We start from the raw sequence: 17,952 nt of genomic DNA on the forward strand, positions 1-17,952 counted from the left end.
AACTTGATTGAATTTAAATCCAAACCTAATTTATGATAAATTGATTTTAAAATCAAATTTACTTGAAATTATTCTTAAGTTTAATTAAAAATTTATTTTAATGTTAGTTAAAATTTCAATTCGCCAAGGATTACATTTAGAATCAATGTACTATATAAATACTAATTCACATGCATATTTAAATAAATAAAAACTATATTTAAAATAATAAATCATCTTTATTTAACTAATTGTCAATTTTTTTTAGGTATTACATCATTGTTTTCTTCTTGAGTTGAAGGTTGAGTCAAGTCAAATCCCTATTATTCAAGGAAAACAAATACCTTAACATAATTATGTAAAAATGTGCCCTATTATTCAAACACATAAGCACAAATAAGTAATATGTGTGTCATGTGCATGATATTGAGATACGTCTCCAAAGCATGATTATATCTCATAATGATTTGAAGTTTGTTTCACTAGTTAGAGAAACAGAAGGAATTAGATGAAACCAACGGACCATGGGAAAACAGCGGCAAGAGGAAAGTGCCTGACAAAGGATATACCGAAAATAGTTATAATATCCGAAGCAAAGTTCCGGTGGCACAGCGGACTCCACCTGCCTGAATGGAGCTCACTCTTCTCACTTGCGCTCCATCTTCACCACAACCACCACCACACTTGTTCCCGTGCGCGTGCTCCAATCACTTCCTCCTCACCACTGTCGGCAGTAATGTGAATTCATTTAGGAGACTGATACGCGCTCGCTCGCCGTCAGCGTCGTATTTACTCCCTGCGAGTCCATCGAGTTTCCGACATTGCGTTGTGGGCAGCCGGGAGGTGGTGGGTGGTAGCGACGCGCAGGACGTGGAGGGCTCCCCCTTCTTGTCCCTGAACGACAAACCCAGGAGGGACTTGGCGCTGCTTGATGACTACGAAGCCGAAGAGCTCGACCTCGGTCCCAACCCCAACCACCGTAGCGGTCTCTCTCTCTCTCTCTCTCCTGTGGACTCTATGGCAGTTTGGGAAATCGTTTTCTTTCCCTACTAACTTGTCCGCTGATTCCTGTGTTTGTTTGCTTTCTTGAATTTTGTGTGTGCTCAATCCTCTGCATTCCTCTGTTCTTTGTCTGGTTTTCTTTTAAAAGTTTCTTTGCTTGATTAAATCACCATGGTTTTCATTTTAAGTCCGCTTGCTTTTATCATCTTGTCCAAGTGACCAAGCTGGATACAATGGGATGCTGATGCAGGATACGTTGCCGTGCTTGGCAAGCCAAATGTGGGGAAGAGCACGCTTTCAAACCAAATGATAGGTCAGAAGCTCTCAATTGTTACGGATAAGCCTCAAACAACACGCCATCGGATCCTCGGCATTTGCTCAACCGCTGATTATCAGGTTATTTAGTTCCTAAACTCTGTCAATCATGCTTGTGTCCAGTTAATTTTTCATGTTTTCACATCTTTCCTTTATTTGTTTTGCTTTTTATTATTTTGATGAAATTTGGATCGTCATATGTTCAACCTCCCAAATCTAGGCTTCCTTTTCTTTCATGTATTTCCTTATTCTTGATGTCGAGTCTTCCTCTTTTTTGAACTCAGAAATTTGTGAGGGTTGACATTCAGATTGTGCTATTCCTCTAATTGCTTAAACATGTGGTGTTTAGTTATGGTCTTCTCCACCAAGCTGGTGATCCTGCAAATAAGTGGTAGCTTAATTTATGAATATCTAAAGTCTTGCAGCATCACTAGTGATTTTCTTACAGTTCGGCTACTTGATTAATCCACTTATATTATTTCGATATTGATCACTACTGTTGGAATCATGGTTCTTATCTGCAGTGATAAATTATGTCTTATGACCAGGGACATTTGAAACTTTGAAATACTTGCAGATGATACTGTATGATACACCAGGGGTCATTGGAAAGAAAACGCACAAGCTGGACACTATGATGATGAAAAATGTTCGGAGTGCTGCAATCAATGCAGACTGCATGCTGGTTGTGGTTGACGCCTGTAAGATGCCTGAGAAGGTAAGCTTTTTGGTCCTACTATATTGAGTGTTTGTCACTGAGGTTGCATATGCCCTGACCTTACCCATCTGCACCAATGCAAGCACTGTCATTCTAATTGCACCATTTCATGATAGATCGATGAAGTATTGGAAGAAGGTATAGGATCTGACCATGGAAAAGTGCCAACCCTTCTGGTGTTGAACAAGAAGGATTTGATCAAACCTGGTGAAATTGCAAAGAAGCTTGAGGTATTACCATTGCAAATTATGTTCAAAACTTCAAATTGTCTTTGATCATCTCATTCTTTTAAATATACAGTCAACTGCAATAAATTGTAGTATATAATTCAGATGGTTCCTCTTTTCCTTTATCTTTTTATCCTTTTCTTTCCATATAAACCAACAATGCTTACATTTTTTCCAGTGGTATGAGAAATTCACTGATGTTGATGATATCATACCTGTGAGTGCAAAATATGGTCATGGAGTAGATGATGTGAAGGATTGGATATTATCAAAGCTCCCACTTGGCCCGGCTTACTATCCAAAGGTATGCACATTTCTTCTATGCTAAAGACACATGATAAAATCTATATTTGGAGTACAATTTAGAAGAATTTCGCCTTTGAAACTATTTAGCATTATCTTGCTCCTTAATGAGAAATATAGTACTCAAATAAATTTATGACAGAAAAACCTAATTTTTTATAAAAATACAGCTCCACAGAGAATCCTAATATTTTATAAAAAGTGACCACCTGTTATGCTTATTTGTTATACGTGGTTGATCATACTTCTTTGTGTTTATTTAAGATGCTTGTCACGTTGGGCTGCCTATATGCATAGGCACTCCATTATTTAAGGACTCCTTTTGAGTCATATTACTTGCTCATAGGCTCTTTGTCTGGTATTATGACTACTTTCTCATTGTTAAAAGTGGTTAATATGAAATGAGATTGTACTTCAAAGGGAAAAGTACCTATAAGAAGCAAACAACAATCAGGTTGAGATTTGGGTTTCTTTTCAATTCAGTTCATATCACAAATATACAATTAGCGATGCTTCGGGTACTAGACTGGGCTGTGTTTTGATGCAGAACGGGAAGGTCATCGCGTACGCTTTTCGGCAGCTGAAGGTGCATGAGAAGAACTACCCCATACATGACTTTGAGTTAGCGACTATTGTTTTTGCACTGAAGATCTAACGTCACTAATTGTATGGGGAACAGTTTGAGGTCCTTTCTAATCACAAGAGCCTCAAGTACATTTTCACGCAGCGTGATTTGAATTTGAGGCAACGCAGGTGGTTGAAGTTCCTCAAGGACTACGAGTTCATCATCGCTTACCACCTTGGTAAGGCAAATGTAATGACAGACGTGGTGAGTAGAATAACATCAGTCACGGCAACCAACTTGATTGGTCGCAATTGAGACTTGATTGAGGAGTTTGTTCGGTGGCAACCGTTTGCAGATGATTTCAAACACATCATTTGTGCGGAGATGCAGGCGTGACCTGAGATCATAGACCGTATCGAGGAGCTTCAGTCGATCGATCCGAACTTTGAGAGGTTGTGCATGAGTGCCCAGAAGCCTGATGCACACTTTCGCTGTGAGGAGAATGAGACTATCATGTTTGGATACAGATGGTGGGTTCCGAAGGCACTGCAGGAGGAGCTGATGAGTGATGCCCACATGTCTAGGTATTCTGTTCACCCTGGTTTTACCAAAATGTTCAAGGATCTCCAATGGACTTATTGGTGCAACGGGATGAAGCGGGACATTGCAGAGTTTTTGTCTCGGTGTCTCACCTGCCAGTAGGTGAAGATCGAGCATCAGAGACCTGGTGGACTTCTTCAGCCGTTAGACATTCCCAAGTGGAAGTGAGACGACATTTCGATGAATTTCATCGTGGGTTTGCCGAGGACCCATCGTCAGTACGATGCCATCTGAGTGGTTGCTGACCGGTTGACGAAGAGTGCCCATTTTCTACCGATCAGGGTCAGTCAGAGTCTGGAGAGCTTAGCGGATCCTTATGTGGATGAGATTGTCCAACTTCACAGGGTGTCACCTTTGATTGTGTCAAACCGAGACCTTCGCTTCACGTCTCATTTCTAGCATTAGTTGTAGAAGGCCTTTGATACCACGTTGAAGTTCAGCACGATGTTTCATCCACAGATTGACGGCCAGACAAAGCGCACAATACAAACGCTTGAGAATATACTTAGAGTGTGCCCATTGGATTGGGCAAGCGAGTGGGATAGACATGTGAAGCTTGCAGAGTTTTCATACAACAACAACTACCATGCCAGTAATGGTATGGGCCTGTACGATACACCGATCAACGATGTAGGGAGCTAAGGTTTGCTATGGTCGATCACGTGTTTATTCAGATCTCGCTTATGAAGAGTGTGTTCCAGTTTGAAAAAAGGGGAAGTTGAACTCTCGATTTGTTGTACATTTTGAGATTCTTGAGCGTGTTGGCGAGTCAGCTTAGTGTGTGACGCTTCCTCAATTTTTTCAGATTCATGTCTTTCACATCTCGATGTTGAGGAAGTATGTGCCTGACCCCTCACACATGATCCACTATGAGGCGGTCGAGGTACAACCTGACTTGGCGACATAGGAGAGACCGGTGGAGATTGTGGATCACTAGGAGAGGACACTGCGTAGTAGGATGATCCCGTTCGTGAAGGTGCGTTGGCAACATCACGGACTGGATGAGTGCACCTAGGAGCCCGATGTTGATATGCGTGACCACTACCCACATTTGTTCGGTACATTTTAATTTCACGGACGAAATTATTTTAAGGGGTAGGGATGTAATATTGTGTGTTTTTCCATGGTTTTTAAATTCAAAAGCTATGAAATTTTGACCAAGTATTTTATGAAATTGATAAAAATCATGAAAAATGCCTTTAAATAAAGGTGATGTCAGCTAGGTCTGGGCGTGGCCGAGGGCCCACTGACAAGACCAAAATGAGACGATTAATATTTGTAATTTTTTTTGTTTCTAACCTTTAAAATTAAGTGAAAATTGAGTGAAATTAAGGTGAAATTCGGAAGCGAAAATCAGGTAAGTATACTGTTAGATGCATCTCATAATTTTGAGAACGTTGGTACTTCTTTTTTCTGAAATTGGGTTACGGCTGATACGAAAATCACATTTTTCAAAAATGACTTGCTTCTATTTTTACGTTTTTCTGGATTAGATCAGACTGTATCCGATCTGTTTTATCGAAGTTGATATGGATATGGACCCAGTTCAGGACCCATATTAACTAGGATTTGGTTCAAGTTGGATCCATATGGATTTTGGATATAAAATTTGGATCCGAATATGGATTCAAAATCCAAATATGAATCTAGAATCCAAATATGACCAATTTAAAACTTTAAAATCAAATTAAAAGTTAAATTGAGTAGAATCCTACAACGGGAGGACTTCCAGAGGGGGGCAACACCATCTGGAATATTCTTAGAATAAATTATTTAATAATTAATAATTAAATAATTAATAGAATTAAATAATTAAATAAAATTTGAATTTATTTAATAGCTAAGGTGGAGTTCTACGTGAAATAGAACTCTACCTAAATGGGTCCTCTAGAGGGGATATGTCACCCTCTAGATTACCCTTTAATAAAAAGATAAATAAAATATATATATAAGAGGATAATAAAGGAGAGTGGTTAAGAGTATCTCTATGAAAGAGAGTTCTCTAGAGGAGACATCACCCTCTAGAAAAGCCTTCTAGATAAGTAGCTATAAAAAAAATGAGAAAAATAAAAATTCTAGAAACAATATAAAAGGGGTTGGATTCCCCCTCTCTCTAGAATCATGATTCTAGAGATAGAGGGAGCCCAACTTGTGGGAGAGAGAGAAAAAAAAAAGAAGAGAGGAAGAAGAAGAAGAGAAAAAAATTCAGATTTCTCCTCGAACTTCCGTCGTTTTTCCGATCCTTTTCTATGTTCGACTAAGGTACGAGTTCCTCTCTAGATTCAAACAGGGAGAAACGGGTTTAAATCTAATTCATATAAAAATTCAAGAGAAAAATAAAATCTGATTTCTAAAATCATGTTTAAACTTATATTTTGAATCATGATTTTGTATATCCCTGGTTGATGTAACCATACCAATGATTTTTATGTTTAAACATGAGTTTAACATTAAGTATTCTTGGGTTTACATATATGCTGTCGATTCCTGCATCTAATCATTTTTTTATGCTGAATATGTGTATATATATATATATATTTTGGCCTTGCCGATTTTGGCATAGACTTGTTCTTATTTCTCGTATTCAAAGAGAATATAGACATGTGAACTTGCTGTTTATTTCTGCATGTAGTTGTTCCCTTGTTGAATATATATATTTGCCCTGCTGATTTCTTTTGTTCAAGACTGTTTTGGTTGGTTGTGATTGTAGAAGGAAGATCGATGCACAACCACCTGTGTAGAGAGAGAGAGAGAGAGAGAGAGAGAGAGAGAGAGAGAGAGAGAGAGAGAGAGAGTCGGCTGCACAATAGAAAACTCGTTCACTTGGATTAGGGCTTCTTTATATGTTAAATAGAGAAAGGCTAAAAAGAATAATTACATCTAAGCCCATTATGAAAACAAAATTTCAAAAAACCTCTAATATAAAAAGACTTAAACTTAAAACCACCTATTCTCAACACTCCCCCTCAAGCTGGAGCATAGATATCAATCATGCTCAGCTTGTCACAACATTTTGAGAAATTTGGCCTAGCAAGAGGCTTTGTAAACATATCTGCAACTTGGTCTTCCGACTTTAGATATTTGGTAGTGATATGACCAACTTGAACCATATCTCTTACATAGTGGCAATCAACCTCAATGTGCTTTGTTCTCTCATGAAAGACAGGATTGTTCGCTATATATGTTGCCGCTTTGTTATCGCACATCATGGTCATAGGAGAGGAAACCTTCACCTGAAGATCATGAAGAACAGTGCGAACCCAATCAATTCAGCAGCTGTTTGGGCCATAGCCCGATATTCTGATTCTGCACTCGACCCACATTTTGTTTCTTACTTCTCCATGAAATCAAGTTGTCTCCCAAAAACACACAGAATCCTGTGGTAGATTTTCTATCTACTACAGATCCAACATAGTAAGCATCAGAATAGGCTACTATCTCCAGAGTTCCACCTTTCCTGAACAATAACCCCTTTCTAGGAGAAGATTTTAGATATCTGAGAATCATTATGGCTGCATTCCAGTGTACCTCAGTTGGTTTGTCCATAAACTGGCTAACTTTGCTTACTGCTAAAGCAATATCCGGCCTGGTCACAGTTACATATAATAGCTTCCCTACTAGGAAGTGATAGCTTTTGCTATCAACTGGTTTTGACCCTTCTTCAAACAACTGAACTTTATGGTCCATGAGAATATTTGCTGGTTTAGCTCCCAACATTCCCGTTTTCTTTAATAAGTCAAGAACATACTTCTGTTGAGACAAAACCATCCCTTCACGACTCCTAGCAACTTCTATACCCAGGAAATATCTAAGTGAACCAAGGTCTTTTGTAACAAAGTGTTTTTTAAGATGAGCCTTTGTGTTTTCAATATCTTTCACATTGTCTCCTGTAAGGATGATGTCATCCACATATACCACCATAACAACTATGCCTGAGTTAGTTTTCTTGATAAATAGAGTATGATCTGCCACTGACCTATTAAAGCCAAAGCATGACATCACTTCAAACAGCTTTTGAAACCATGCACGAGGACTCTGTTTCAAGCCATAAATTGCCTTTCTCAGTCTACACACTTTCTGACACTCCCCCTCAACCTTGAAACCTGGAGGTTGTTGCATGTAAACGGTCTCAGATAGATCCCCATATAGAAATGCATTTTTCACATCTAATTGGCACAAACTCCAACCATGCTGAACAACTACTGAGAGAACATGACGAATGGTACCCATCCGTACAACAAGAGAAAAGGTTTCAAAGAAGTAATACCATATGTCTGAGTATACCCTTTCGCTACTAATCTGGCCTTGTACCTTTCAATAGAACCATCAGATTTGTACTTTATTGTATATACCCATTTACATCCAACAATGTCAGCATCTGCTGGGGAATCAACTAGATCCCATGTATGCTGAGATACTAAAGCATCCATTTCTTCTTGCATAACCAGCTTCCAACGATTATCAAGCTCTGCCTGTTGATAGTTCAGAGGAATAGTTTCAGCAGATAAGGTTGAAATAAAAGACTTCATCTGATTTCCAATTTTGGCATCGGAGACAAAATGAGATATGGGATATAAGGTACATTGTTGTGTCCCCTTTCGTAGAGCAATAGGCCTGTTATCATCATCATGAAAATCACTATTGTCAGTAGAACTTACCTCAGGAGAAGAAGAAGATAAAGGCTCTTGCGGAGGTGGAGCTCTACGCACATATACCAATGGAGGATTATTAAATCTGGAAGAGGATGAAGTTTGGTTCGGTAATGAGGGCACAAATTCCAAAGGAAAAGGAGGTATAGGTAATGGAAAAGACTCAGCTGGATCAACCTGCAGCGGGGAACCGGTACTGGAGTAATATGGAGTGGATTCCAAGAAAGATACATCCGCACTATCATACTCTCGGCGAGAAATAGGATCATAACATCAATATCCCTTTTGATTTTTGGGATAACTTATAAATATGCATTTTGTAGCTTGAGCAGCTAATTTATCACGGTCAGAGCCAAGTTTGTGTACAAAACAAACACATCCAAATATTTTTAGTGAGAAAGAAAAGAGTGGGGCATTAGGTTTTAGGATATGTAATGGAATTTGATTACCCACAGAAGACGAAGGCATGCGGTTGATCAGATAGCAAGCAGTGGTAATCGCATCACCCCAGTATAACGCAGGAACATTGAATTGAATCATAATGGTCCTCACAACATCAAACAGGTGCCGATGTTTTCGCTCAGCCACTCCATTTTGTTGAGATGAATAGGCACAGGAAGTTTGGGGTTGGATGCCATGATCTTGGTAAAATTGTAACAGACCTTTTGATTTAAACTCGAGAGCATTATCATTGCGAACAATTTTGACAATAGATTCAAACCAGGGTTACCGGAAGCGCCTAGCTAAAAGGGGAAGCGCGCTTCGGAAGCGCGGAACGTCGCGCTTCCGAAGCGTGGGGGGAAGCGTCTCCCTTTTTTGGGAAGCGCGCTTCCCTTTAATGGGGGACGCGTTTCCCTTCAATGGGGGACGCGCTTCCCTTTAATGGGAAGCGCGCTTCCCCCTCGCTTCCCCCACGCTTCCCCCTCGCTTCCCCCACGCTTCCCCTGTTTTTTTCAATTTTTTTGTATTTTTTATTTTTTGTTTTTGTTTTTTTCGCTTCCCCCTCGCTTCCGAGACGCTTCCTATGTCGCTTCCGAGACGCTTCCTAGGTCGCTTTCGAGACACTTCCCGAATCGCTCCTAAGTGGTCCCACGCTTCCCCGCTTCCTAAAATTTTGAAAGTGCCTCGCTTCCCGCTCCCGCTTCCCGTATCGCTTCCCGCTTCCTCAACTGGCAACCATGATTCAAACTGAGTTTTTATTTCAAGAATTAAGGATTTGATAATACTTGGAACTTCAGATCGTTCTTTTATTAAAAACACCCATGACAACTTAGAAAAATCATCAACAATAACAAGATAGTAACGACACTGAGTCCTAGTAGGAATCTTACTAGGACCCCCTACATCTGCATGAAGAAGTTCAAAAACTTTATTACTAGACTGACTCTGACTCGAAGGGAACGAACTTTGATGATGCTTTCCCAACTGACATGCTTCACACTGAAATGATGTGGTGGAAGGAATTTGAGGAAAGATCGAACGAAACTTTGACAATAAAGGATGACCAAGACGACGATGCCACTAAACAGGACTGAATGGGTGTTCCACTGCAGCATGAACATTACCCATTGGATGATGTAGGTAGTAAACTCCATTTTCTTCATAGCCTCTACCAATCTTCTTCCCCGTCAGCAAATCCTGAAAATGACAACCCATCATATCAAATATTACTCTACAATTTTGTTCTCTTATAAGGCAACTAACAAAGAGTAAATTTTGAGGAAAGTTTGGAGCATGAAGAACATTTTGCAACTGTAATGAGGAGGATATAGAAATATTTCCCTGACCAACAACCGGGGAGGAACTCCCATCGGCTAATGAGACTCCTCGATGAGCATTAATATCCTTTATATCTGAGAAAACAAGTGAATTTCCACACAAATGTCTGGATGCACCAGAGTCAATAATCCACTTACTGTCAGTCGGATGAAGATGATTTCCGGTTGAATAGGCAACACCAGCTACAGGAGGGGTGGAACTCAAAGGACGAAGAGCTATCAACTCATCATATTCAGCACGATTGAGGGTGATACTACAGTCACTTACAGAGATATTCTCCTGTACATTTGTTGCCTCGATAGTAGTAACATTTGCTTTAGGAGCATATTACTTTGATGAAGAAGAGGTTGGCCGACCATGCTTATCCCAACAACGATCTTCTAAATGTCCAGATTTTCCACAGAATGTACATTGAAGCTTTCCTCTGTCTCCCATACCACGTCCACGACCTCGTCCTCTAATATTCTGAATATTTCCACGCCCATAACCAGATGAGACAACAAGAGCAGACGATTGAGTCACAGGCTGAGATTGTGGAAGAGAGATCGCAAGTCTACTCAGACGATTATATACATCAGCAAGAGTAGAAACATCTGATCCAGTCAACATTTGAACTTTTGCAACAAAAAATTCTGAAGAGAGACCTGTAATAAAGCGAGCAACCATGGTTTGTTTTTGATGATCCTTTTGCTTCGAGCAACAAAGAGGCCTGTGAGCATTAAGTCTTTCAAACACAGCTTTGACAGAGGCATAATATTGGGCCAAGGTCTGATCTCCCTGCTGTAAATTGTATATATGTTGTTCGACTTGCAGGATACGACTCACATTAGTCTCTTGTGAGTACGTATCTCGAAGATTGTCCCACATCTGTTTGGTTGTATTCTAGTAAATTAAACCATCTGCAATATGGAGTTCGACACTATTCATGATCCATGACATAACTATGTCATTATCTTCATCCCAAGTAACATATTTTCCCAATTTTTCAGTGAGTTCGTCTTCCAACAGAATATGTTTTCGAAGATGTCCAGATACTGACATCATAAAAGTTCTGGACCACCTGGCATAGTTGGTTTCATTCAACCTTACGGAAGAGCCGTACGAGAAGGGGTTGGCAAAAGCCTTATACTCCCCAATATGTTCCATTTTGGAATCACATTTTGAAGTTTCAGCCATACTGAAGATGTAATTCAAAAAAAAATCATATTACCTCACTTGAACAACAAGTGGTCAAGTAGAATTTTCCAATACAGCAGGGAATCAAACCTGCTGTTTCCACGAAAAAAAAAAACAGCAGCCCACAAACAGGGAAATTTTCCAACACAGCAGGGAATCACTCCTGCTGTTTTCACGACAGAAGGATAACTTAAACTAACATGCTTTTTTCACAGCACGAAAAAAAAACTCGACACAGCAGGGAATCACGACTGCTGAAATCCATATTCTGAAATAAACCAACCAACTAAAGTCCAGGAATCACGACCATTGCTGCGCCCAAACACACCACCACCAACGATAATATGCATTCACAGAAAAAATAATCACGACAACTGTTGTTCTCCAAACATATAAGGCACGACAGCCAATAAGTCTTCAGGGCACAGTTAAACAGATCAATCATATCTCGATCACACGCAACAACACATTAAATAAATCTTGATCACACGCAATCAACACAGGAAATAAAATTTCAGCTGCTCCCAAACAGCAGGAAATCACGGCAGGCACGCAACAACACAGGAAATGAAATCACGGCAGACACTCAACAACACAAAAAATTTCTGTTGCTCTCAAACAGCAGGAACACAACTCGGCAACAAACAAAAATTACGTCACGACAGGAACAGAACTCGGCAACAAAAAATCACGGCAGGAAATCCAGGAAATCACGACAGGAGATCACGAAAAAAAACTCCAAACTGAGGAGCTCAAGGGTTACGGCTCCACATCTGCTCCTTAGATCTGACGACAGATCTGGGTAACATCCCAGATCTGTTATCAGATCTTCCACAACAAACAACAACAAACCTGATTTCAAGAAGTCGTGTTTTTTTTTCTCGTTGGTGAAGATCAGTCCTCTCGTGATCACGCTCCCGAGATCGAGGGCTCTGATACCATGTAGAAGGAAGATCGATGCACAACCACCTGTGGAGAGAGAGAGAGAGAGAGAGAGAGAGAGTCGGCTGCACAATAGAAAACTCGTTTGCTTGGATTAGGGCTTCTCTCTATGTTAAATAGAGAGAGGCTAAAAAGAATAATTACATCTAAGCCCATTATGAAAACAAAATTTCAAAAAACCTCTAATATAAAAAGACTTAAACTTAAAACCACCTATTCTCAACAGTGATCAAACATATGATGTGATCACTTATTTATACACAATTTTGTTGTATGTTGTTTGACATCATAACTATCTTGATGCTGTCATTCAGACTAGCATCAAAACAGTGTTTGATGTCAACATGTTGACTGCTGTAAATCCTTTTTTTTGTGAACTTATCAAACTGTAATTGAACTCATTTTCTTGGTCATATCATTGACTGATAATCAGATTTGATATATTACTCCTGTGGACTGTTATTAAACTCATTTTTTTGGTCATATCATTGACAAATATCAGAGTTGATCAGATTATAATAAATCTGATTTCTGGACGACTGTCACTAATATGTGTTTGTCATTAGATTTAATTTTAGGAAATCAAATCTGATTCGACCATATGAACTCTTCCTGTGTATGGACTGTTCAGAATTTTGAATAAGGTGAATCAGTTGGATATTGAGAAAGTAGACAAAAAAAATCTGATTCCTTGTTTAGCTGTGGACTGTTAGCAAACATGATCTGTTTCCAGTTATATGTCACTGTCATCAGCTTGAATTCACCTTATAAAATCTGTTTTGACACTACTATATTGACTGTCATAAACTTTAATTTTATGTTGTTATGACATTGGTCATCAAACTTGAATATATTTTTATTATGTTGGCTGCCGACGGATGATGCATACTTATGTTTGGTTAATTGTTAGCAAACCTGCATTTTTTTGTCATGTTATACTGTTATTGGCTGCTTGTAGTTCATTTTTACCGAGCTGTTATGGGCAGCAGTGCTGCACCTTTGTGCAACCATATCATGTTGTTCACAACACATTGCTGTACATGTTTCTGCAACAACATGTTGCTGCTCGCTAACATCATGCTGCTGTGCACAGTTGGCAGCAACAACATGTTGTTTCCTTTAGTGCAACAGTGACATGCTGTTGAGCATGTCATTGTGAAGGATGATACAATATATATATATATATATATCAGTTTTTGTCACTATTTGTGGGCTTACTATCTGACCAGATTTGTTTATTATTTGTGCACATGCAATCTAATCGGATTAAATGTAACACCCCAAAATTTTAACCCAGATTTATGTAGATTTTTTTTTATAACAGCGGAAAAAATAACCAATATAGGGTTAAGCATTTCGGAACATTACATTTGAGAGAAAACTCAACACATGTATTTCATTTTATTATGATATTAACATTTAAACTACCATAAACCCAAGGAATCACTGGAACAGTAAATCAACAATCTCGATCCAATGCCTCATCCCGCAACCGCTCATAAGTCTACTCGTTTACCTAAAAATGGTAAAAATTATAGGAGTTAGACTACCACGTCTAAGTAGGAAAACTGTAACTTTTAATGCAGGTATGTCATGAATCTAGCATGTGATGTGGGTGTCAAAAGTGATTCTCAACATATGCCTAAACAAATAGGCAATTTATGCAACAGAAGCCAACATTCATATACATGAGTGTGTGAACAGTTATACAACAACCATAACTGAGCAGGTAAAACGTAGTCTGAAACATTAATAAGCAAAAGGGGTATGGTATGCAACAGTCATAATAATAACAGAGTGTATATTAATAAGTGAGATGTGTATTGCAACAATCATAGCATTAACATGCACAACTCTCGGATATTTGTTCAACTACCTCGTATCTACACATTTCATAATTTTATATCATCACAAGCTCAGAATATAAAACATGTTAAAGAACATAAACAATATCTCCAGTATTTTCACTTACTGTGATACCTAACTGCTCTAAATTGTGTTTAAATTATCTTACCCCATGGGTACACACGGGCATAGGTGACCATCTCAGAAGAGAACGTTCAGGGATATATTATTCAAGAGTGTTTTATTAACCCGAATATTCTAACTGAGACTGAATCCCCAAGAAAGCGACTAATAGCCGAGAGAATCTCCCAAGGGCTCAACTCAAAACCGGATGCATCCCTAACTTCTGTAGAAGACATGGAATTACCACATAGGACACATAGGTAGTCTTGGTCCCTAACTCCGAGAACGGGGATCAACGAGCATCTTCACGCTCGAAACACAACACAAGTCCTCGAAGTTTTGTACCACCTACCCTCTCCAAGGTAAGCCTCAAAAGCTGATTACATTGTTTAATTATTGTTTCGAAGTTCAGGGCATTTCCCCAACTTCCTCCTACTACCATAGCAGTAGATCCCAACCTTAGTCACTTTACCAAGGTATATAAACCATCCATATCCTTTTTCCACATCGATTTCTTAATCCCACTCAGAGTGCCCCGGTGCTTTTAAACCAGTCAAGCACACAATAATTACAATTAAGTTTTCATCACTCTTATTAACATAGCACCCAAGTCAATAGCACAAGTACCCGCATTGGGTAACCCATTCATATTGCCCCTTTAGGCAATACACATATCCATATGTCACTAAGTGCACCATCATCATATCATTGAAACCAATATAACAACCTCATTTCTCGAATGCAATTAACATGTTGCATACAAGCAATTCAAATCACACATTTTTTGATAAAAAAAAAACAGTTAATGCATATGTTCGATCATTTGTTTATGATTCCACTGACTTCACTGATGTACAACTCCTGATCTAAAATAGAAATTGGAATGTAATAGAACTTACGGTTTTATGTGGAATCTAGGCCGAAATTAACAAAAATTGTAAACCCATTCAGCCTATTTCAGTTATACAAACACAAGAAATTCAGTGCACAAGAGAAGTGACGACTAGGTATCATTAACTAACATACTGTAATTCTTAAAACAAAACATGGATCACTCAGTCATTGCACAACATTTTACCGAATAATTAAGTACCATATATCATGCTGAGTTACGCAAGAAAAACAATAAAGCCAACTAGACTTCGTTCAGCCATATGAACTAACTATTCTTTAACATTTCAGTTCAGCTAGTATACAGCTTGTGCAATAACAATCGGTTCAGCCACTTACTATACTTTACAGACTAAGTAAGTATCCTACAACATGCTGTGTTACGTAGGAAAACAAAGAAAGAACCATATTCCATTCAGCTAACAAAAATTCATGGTATGTTTTACTAAATGAATTAGACATGCAGTGAATCAAGAATTTACATAAACCTGTTATGTTTCACTAAATAAAACAGATACCAATCGGTTAATAGGGATTAATCTGAACTTGTTAAGTTCTACCGAATTAAACATACTCAAATTAGTATAACAAGAGTTACATAAACCATGTTATGTAATATTAAAGGAAGCAGACTCAAAAGATCGATTAACAGGAGCATGTTAAGTTTAACTCAATGAAACAGACTCCAACGCACCCAAATAGCACAAGAAAGCAAATCAGGGGGATATTACAGATCATAACAATATTTCTAGGTATTTCTTGTCAATCGAAAACAATATATTTTTTTTCATTGACCGCACCAAAAAAAAACTAAACAAGAATCAGCACCCCTCATCAAGTTTTACCTGATACTACAACAAAAACCCCACATTGATGGGATTAGGTATAGCCGGGTTAGGGTTTAGCAAGAAAACCCCCAAAATCGCTGTCATCACAACAAAAAACCCCGATTCTGGTCTCCCAACACCAAGAATCGAGCCCTTTCTCCAAATCTAGGTTTATCATACTCTAGAATATGAAACCCCCAAATCATCTACTGTCTTTTGCTTCCTGGCAGCCAAGAACCCTAACAAGAATGACTGAGCATGCAATAGGTGTGCTTTCTTGACCGACCCACAACACACACAAGATACAATCAACACCAAACAAGAAAGGTACAGAAATCCTACATGTTCCGGCGATTGGAGGCTGGAGACGCGAGTACAGAGCCGACTGAAGTCACCCTTCACTGCTACCGTGACAGGGATGCTCGTTGTGGCCTCCAATGGCAGCCGATGGCCCCAGTTATCTAGCGATCACCCTCTTCTCCGATGCACGCCCAAATCGACAGAGCGAGAGGGAGGGAGATAGAGAGAGAGCGAGATACAACGGAAAGAAGATGAGAGCAAGGGGAAAGAAGGGCAAGACTCCCCTCTTTAACGAGCCGAAAATCTCCATCTCTTCGAGAAAGATGGAGTCGTTTACGCTTTCTGTAACCTCCCCCTCCCCTTTCGATCTTGCAAGAATCGTGCCCTAGGCACAATTCTTGTTTTCGTGTGTTTTATAAAACAAAGCCCAGGTCCAGTTCCGAACTGTGACCCGCAATGCCGGATCCACTCAAACGTGGATCTGGGTCAACTTTATAGTGTTGGATCCATTCTAACATGGATCCGGGTCAACCTAAAATGAGGGATCCAAATGGATTCGGGTCGACATTGAACTGTAGGATCCACTGGCTGGGTCCATTTGGCTCCAGTGTGGGTCCAAACCCCAATTACCCAAATCTTTTATTATATATATTCTTTTGGATCCGGTAATAGATCTTGGACCCAAAATGCATAAAATTACTCAAAATTTTGGGTTATTACATTAAACACCGATTGCACATGTGCAATTCGATCAGATTTGTCAAATGGTGAGTCATGTGCAATTTGATCGGAGTTATACTGTGTGTTTGTACATCCCGATCAGGTTAGCAGTGTGCTGTTTCTGAACAGTGATGTTATGTTCAAACCTGCATTCATGTGGACTGCAGGGTGCTTTAGATGTGTTGGATTTAATTATGCATGTTTATGTATTTAAATATTATATTGTAAATATACATATCATACACATGAAAATTTTGAAATTTATTTGATGTTTGCATAAATATGATCATGTGCATGTTTGAGAGTTTATGCATGAATTTGATCATGATAATGGGCGTTGCAAGCATCTGTTCGCATGCGTATGCAAATTGGTCTTATGTGCATTCTTGTTGTGTGATTGAATGTGTATTGTGGATATGTTTTGAAACAAGTGTGTTGCATGTTCACTGAGATTTTGCAAAAAGATGCATAAATCACTTGAGAGGCTTTTGTGGTCATATGTGAACCACTGCAGGTCATGTGGGCCAGGAGCATCTGTTGCTCCAATGTTGTTGATTTAAATTTATGCATTTTTTAAATTTGTTTATGGAGTTATTGTTTTTTCCAAAATTAATTGCACTGTTATATTGTGCGGGCCACGACCCAAAATTTGGTTTTGCATGTTGATTTGTAAAATGATTCTTATGTAAAGAACTTGAATTTGTTTAAAACGGTAAAAGAGACCAAAGAATGTAATGAATCTCTTCCTTGATGTCTTCCATAGTGTGAGAATCTTGGATGGCGGTTTTGGAGAAACCTTGAGGATACTAAAACTCCGTGTAGGATTGTACACCTGAATCCGATATGGTGGTTCACCTCCCGACCACGGTTTTAGGGAGATCCAACCACTTTGCTTGGCGGTGGTGTTATTGACGTAGCTGTAGTTATTGGTATACCAAGAAAGTGACATCGGTGGATACTGATTTTCTTAATGTCCCGACATTAGATGTTG

General features: G+C 39.0%; 1 protein-coding gene across 7 annotated transcripts in view; it reads left to right on the plus strand.

Annotated features, from left to right (window-relative positions):
- Positions 1-487: 487 nt before the first annotated feature.
- Positions 488-17,952, plus strand: part of LOC149845802 (GTP-binding protein Era-like protein) — an 83,480-nt gene continuing 66,015 nt past the window's right edge. For 6 of the 7 annotated variants that reach the window (XM_089996017.1, XM_089996019.1, XM_089996022.1 and 3 more), the window contains exons 1-5: positions 496-964; positions 1,232-1,377; positions 1,874-2,014; positions 2,131-2,244; positions 2,420-2,545. In XM_089996017.1, coding sequence (XP_089852143.1) covers positions 610-964; positions 1,232-1,377; positions 1,874-2,014; positions 2,131-2,244; positions 2,420-2,545 — 882 coding nt within the window. In that variant the 5' untranslated portion in view covers positions 496-609. Of the gene's footprint in view, positions 965-1,231; positions 1,378-1,873; positions 2,015-2,130; positions 2,245-2,419; positions 2,546-17,952 lie in introns of all 7 variants that reach the window. The other variant, XM_089996021.1, reaches the window with a different exon arrangement.

The sequence above is a fragment of the Nuphar pumila genome, chromosome 2, assembly GCF_984573655.1.
Source record: "Nuphar pumila chromosome 2, dmNupPumi1.hap1.1, whole genome shotgun sequence".
Taxonomy (NCBI): Eukaryota; Viridiplantae; Streptophyta; class Magnoliopsida; order Nymphaeales; family Nymphaeaceae; genus Nuphar; species Nuphar pumila.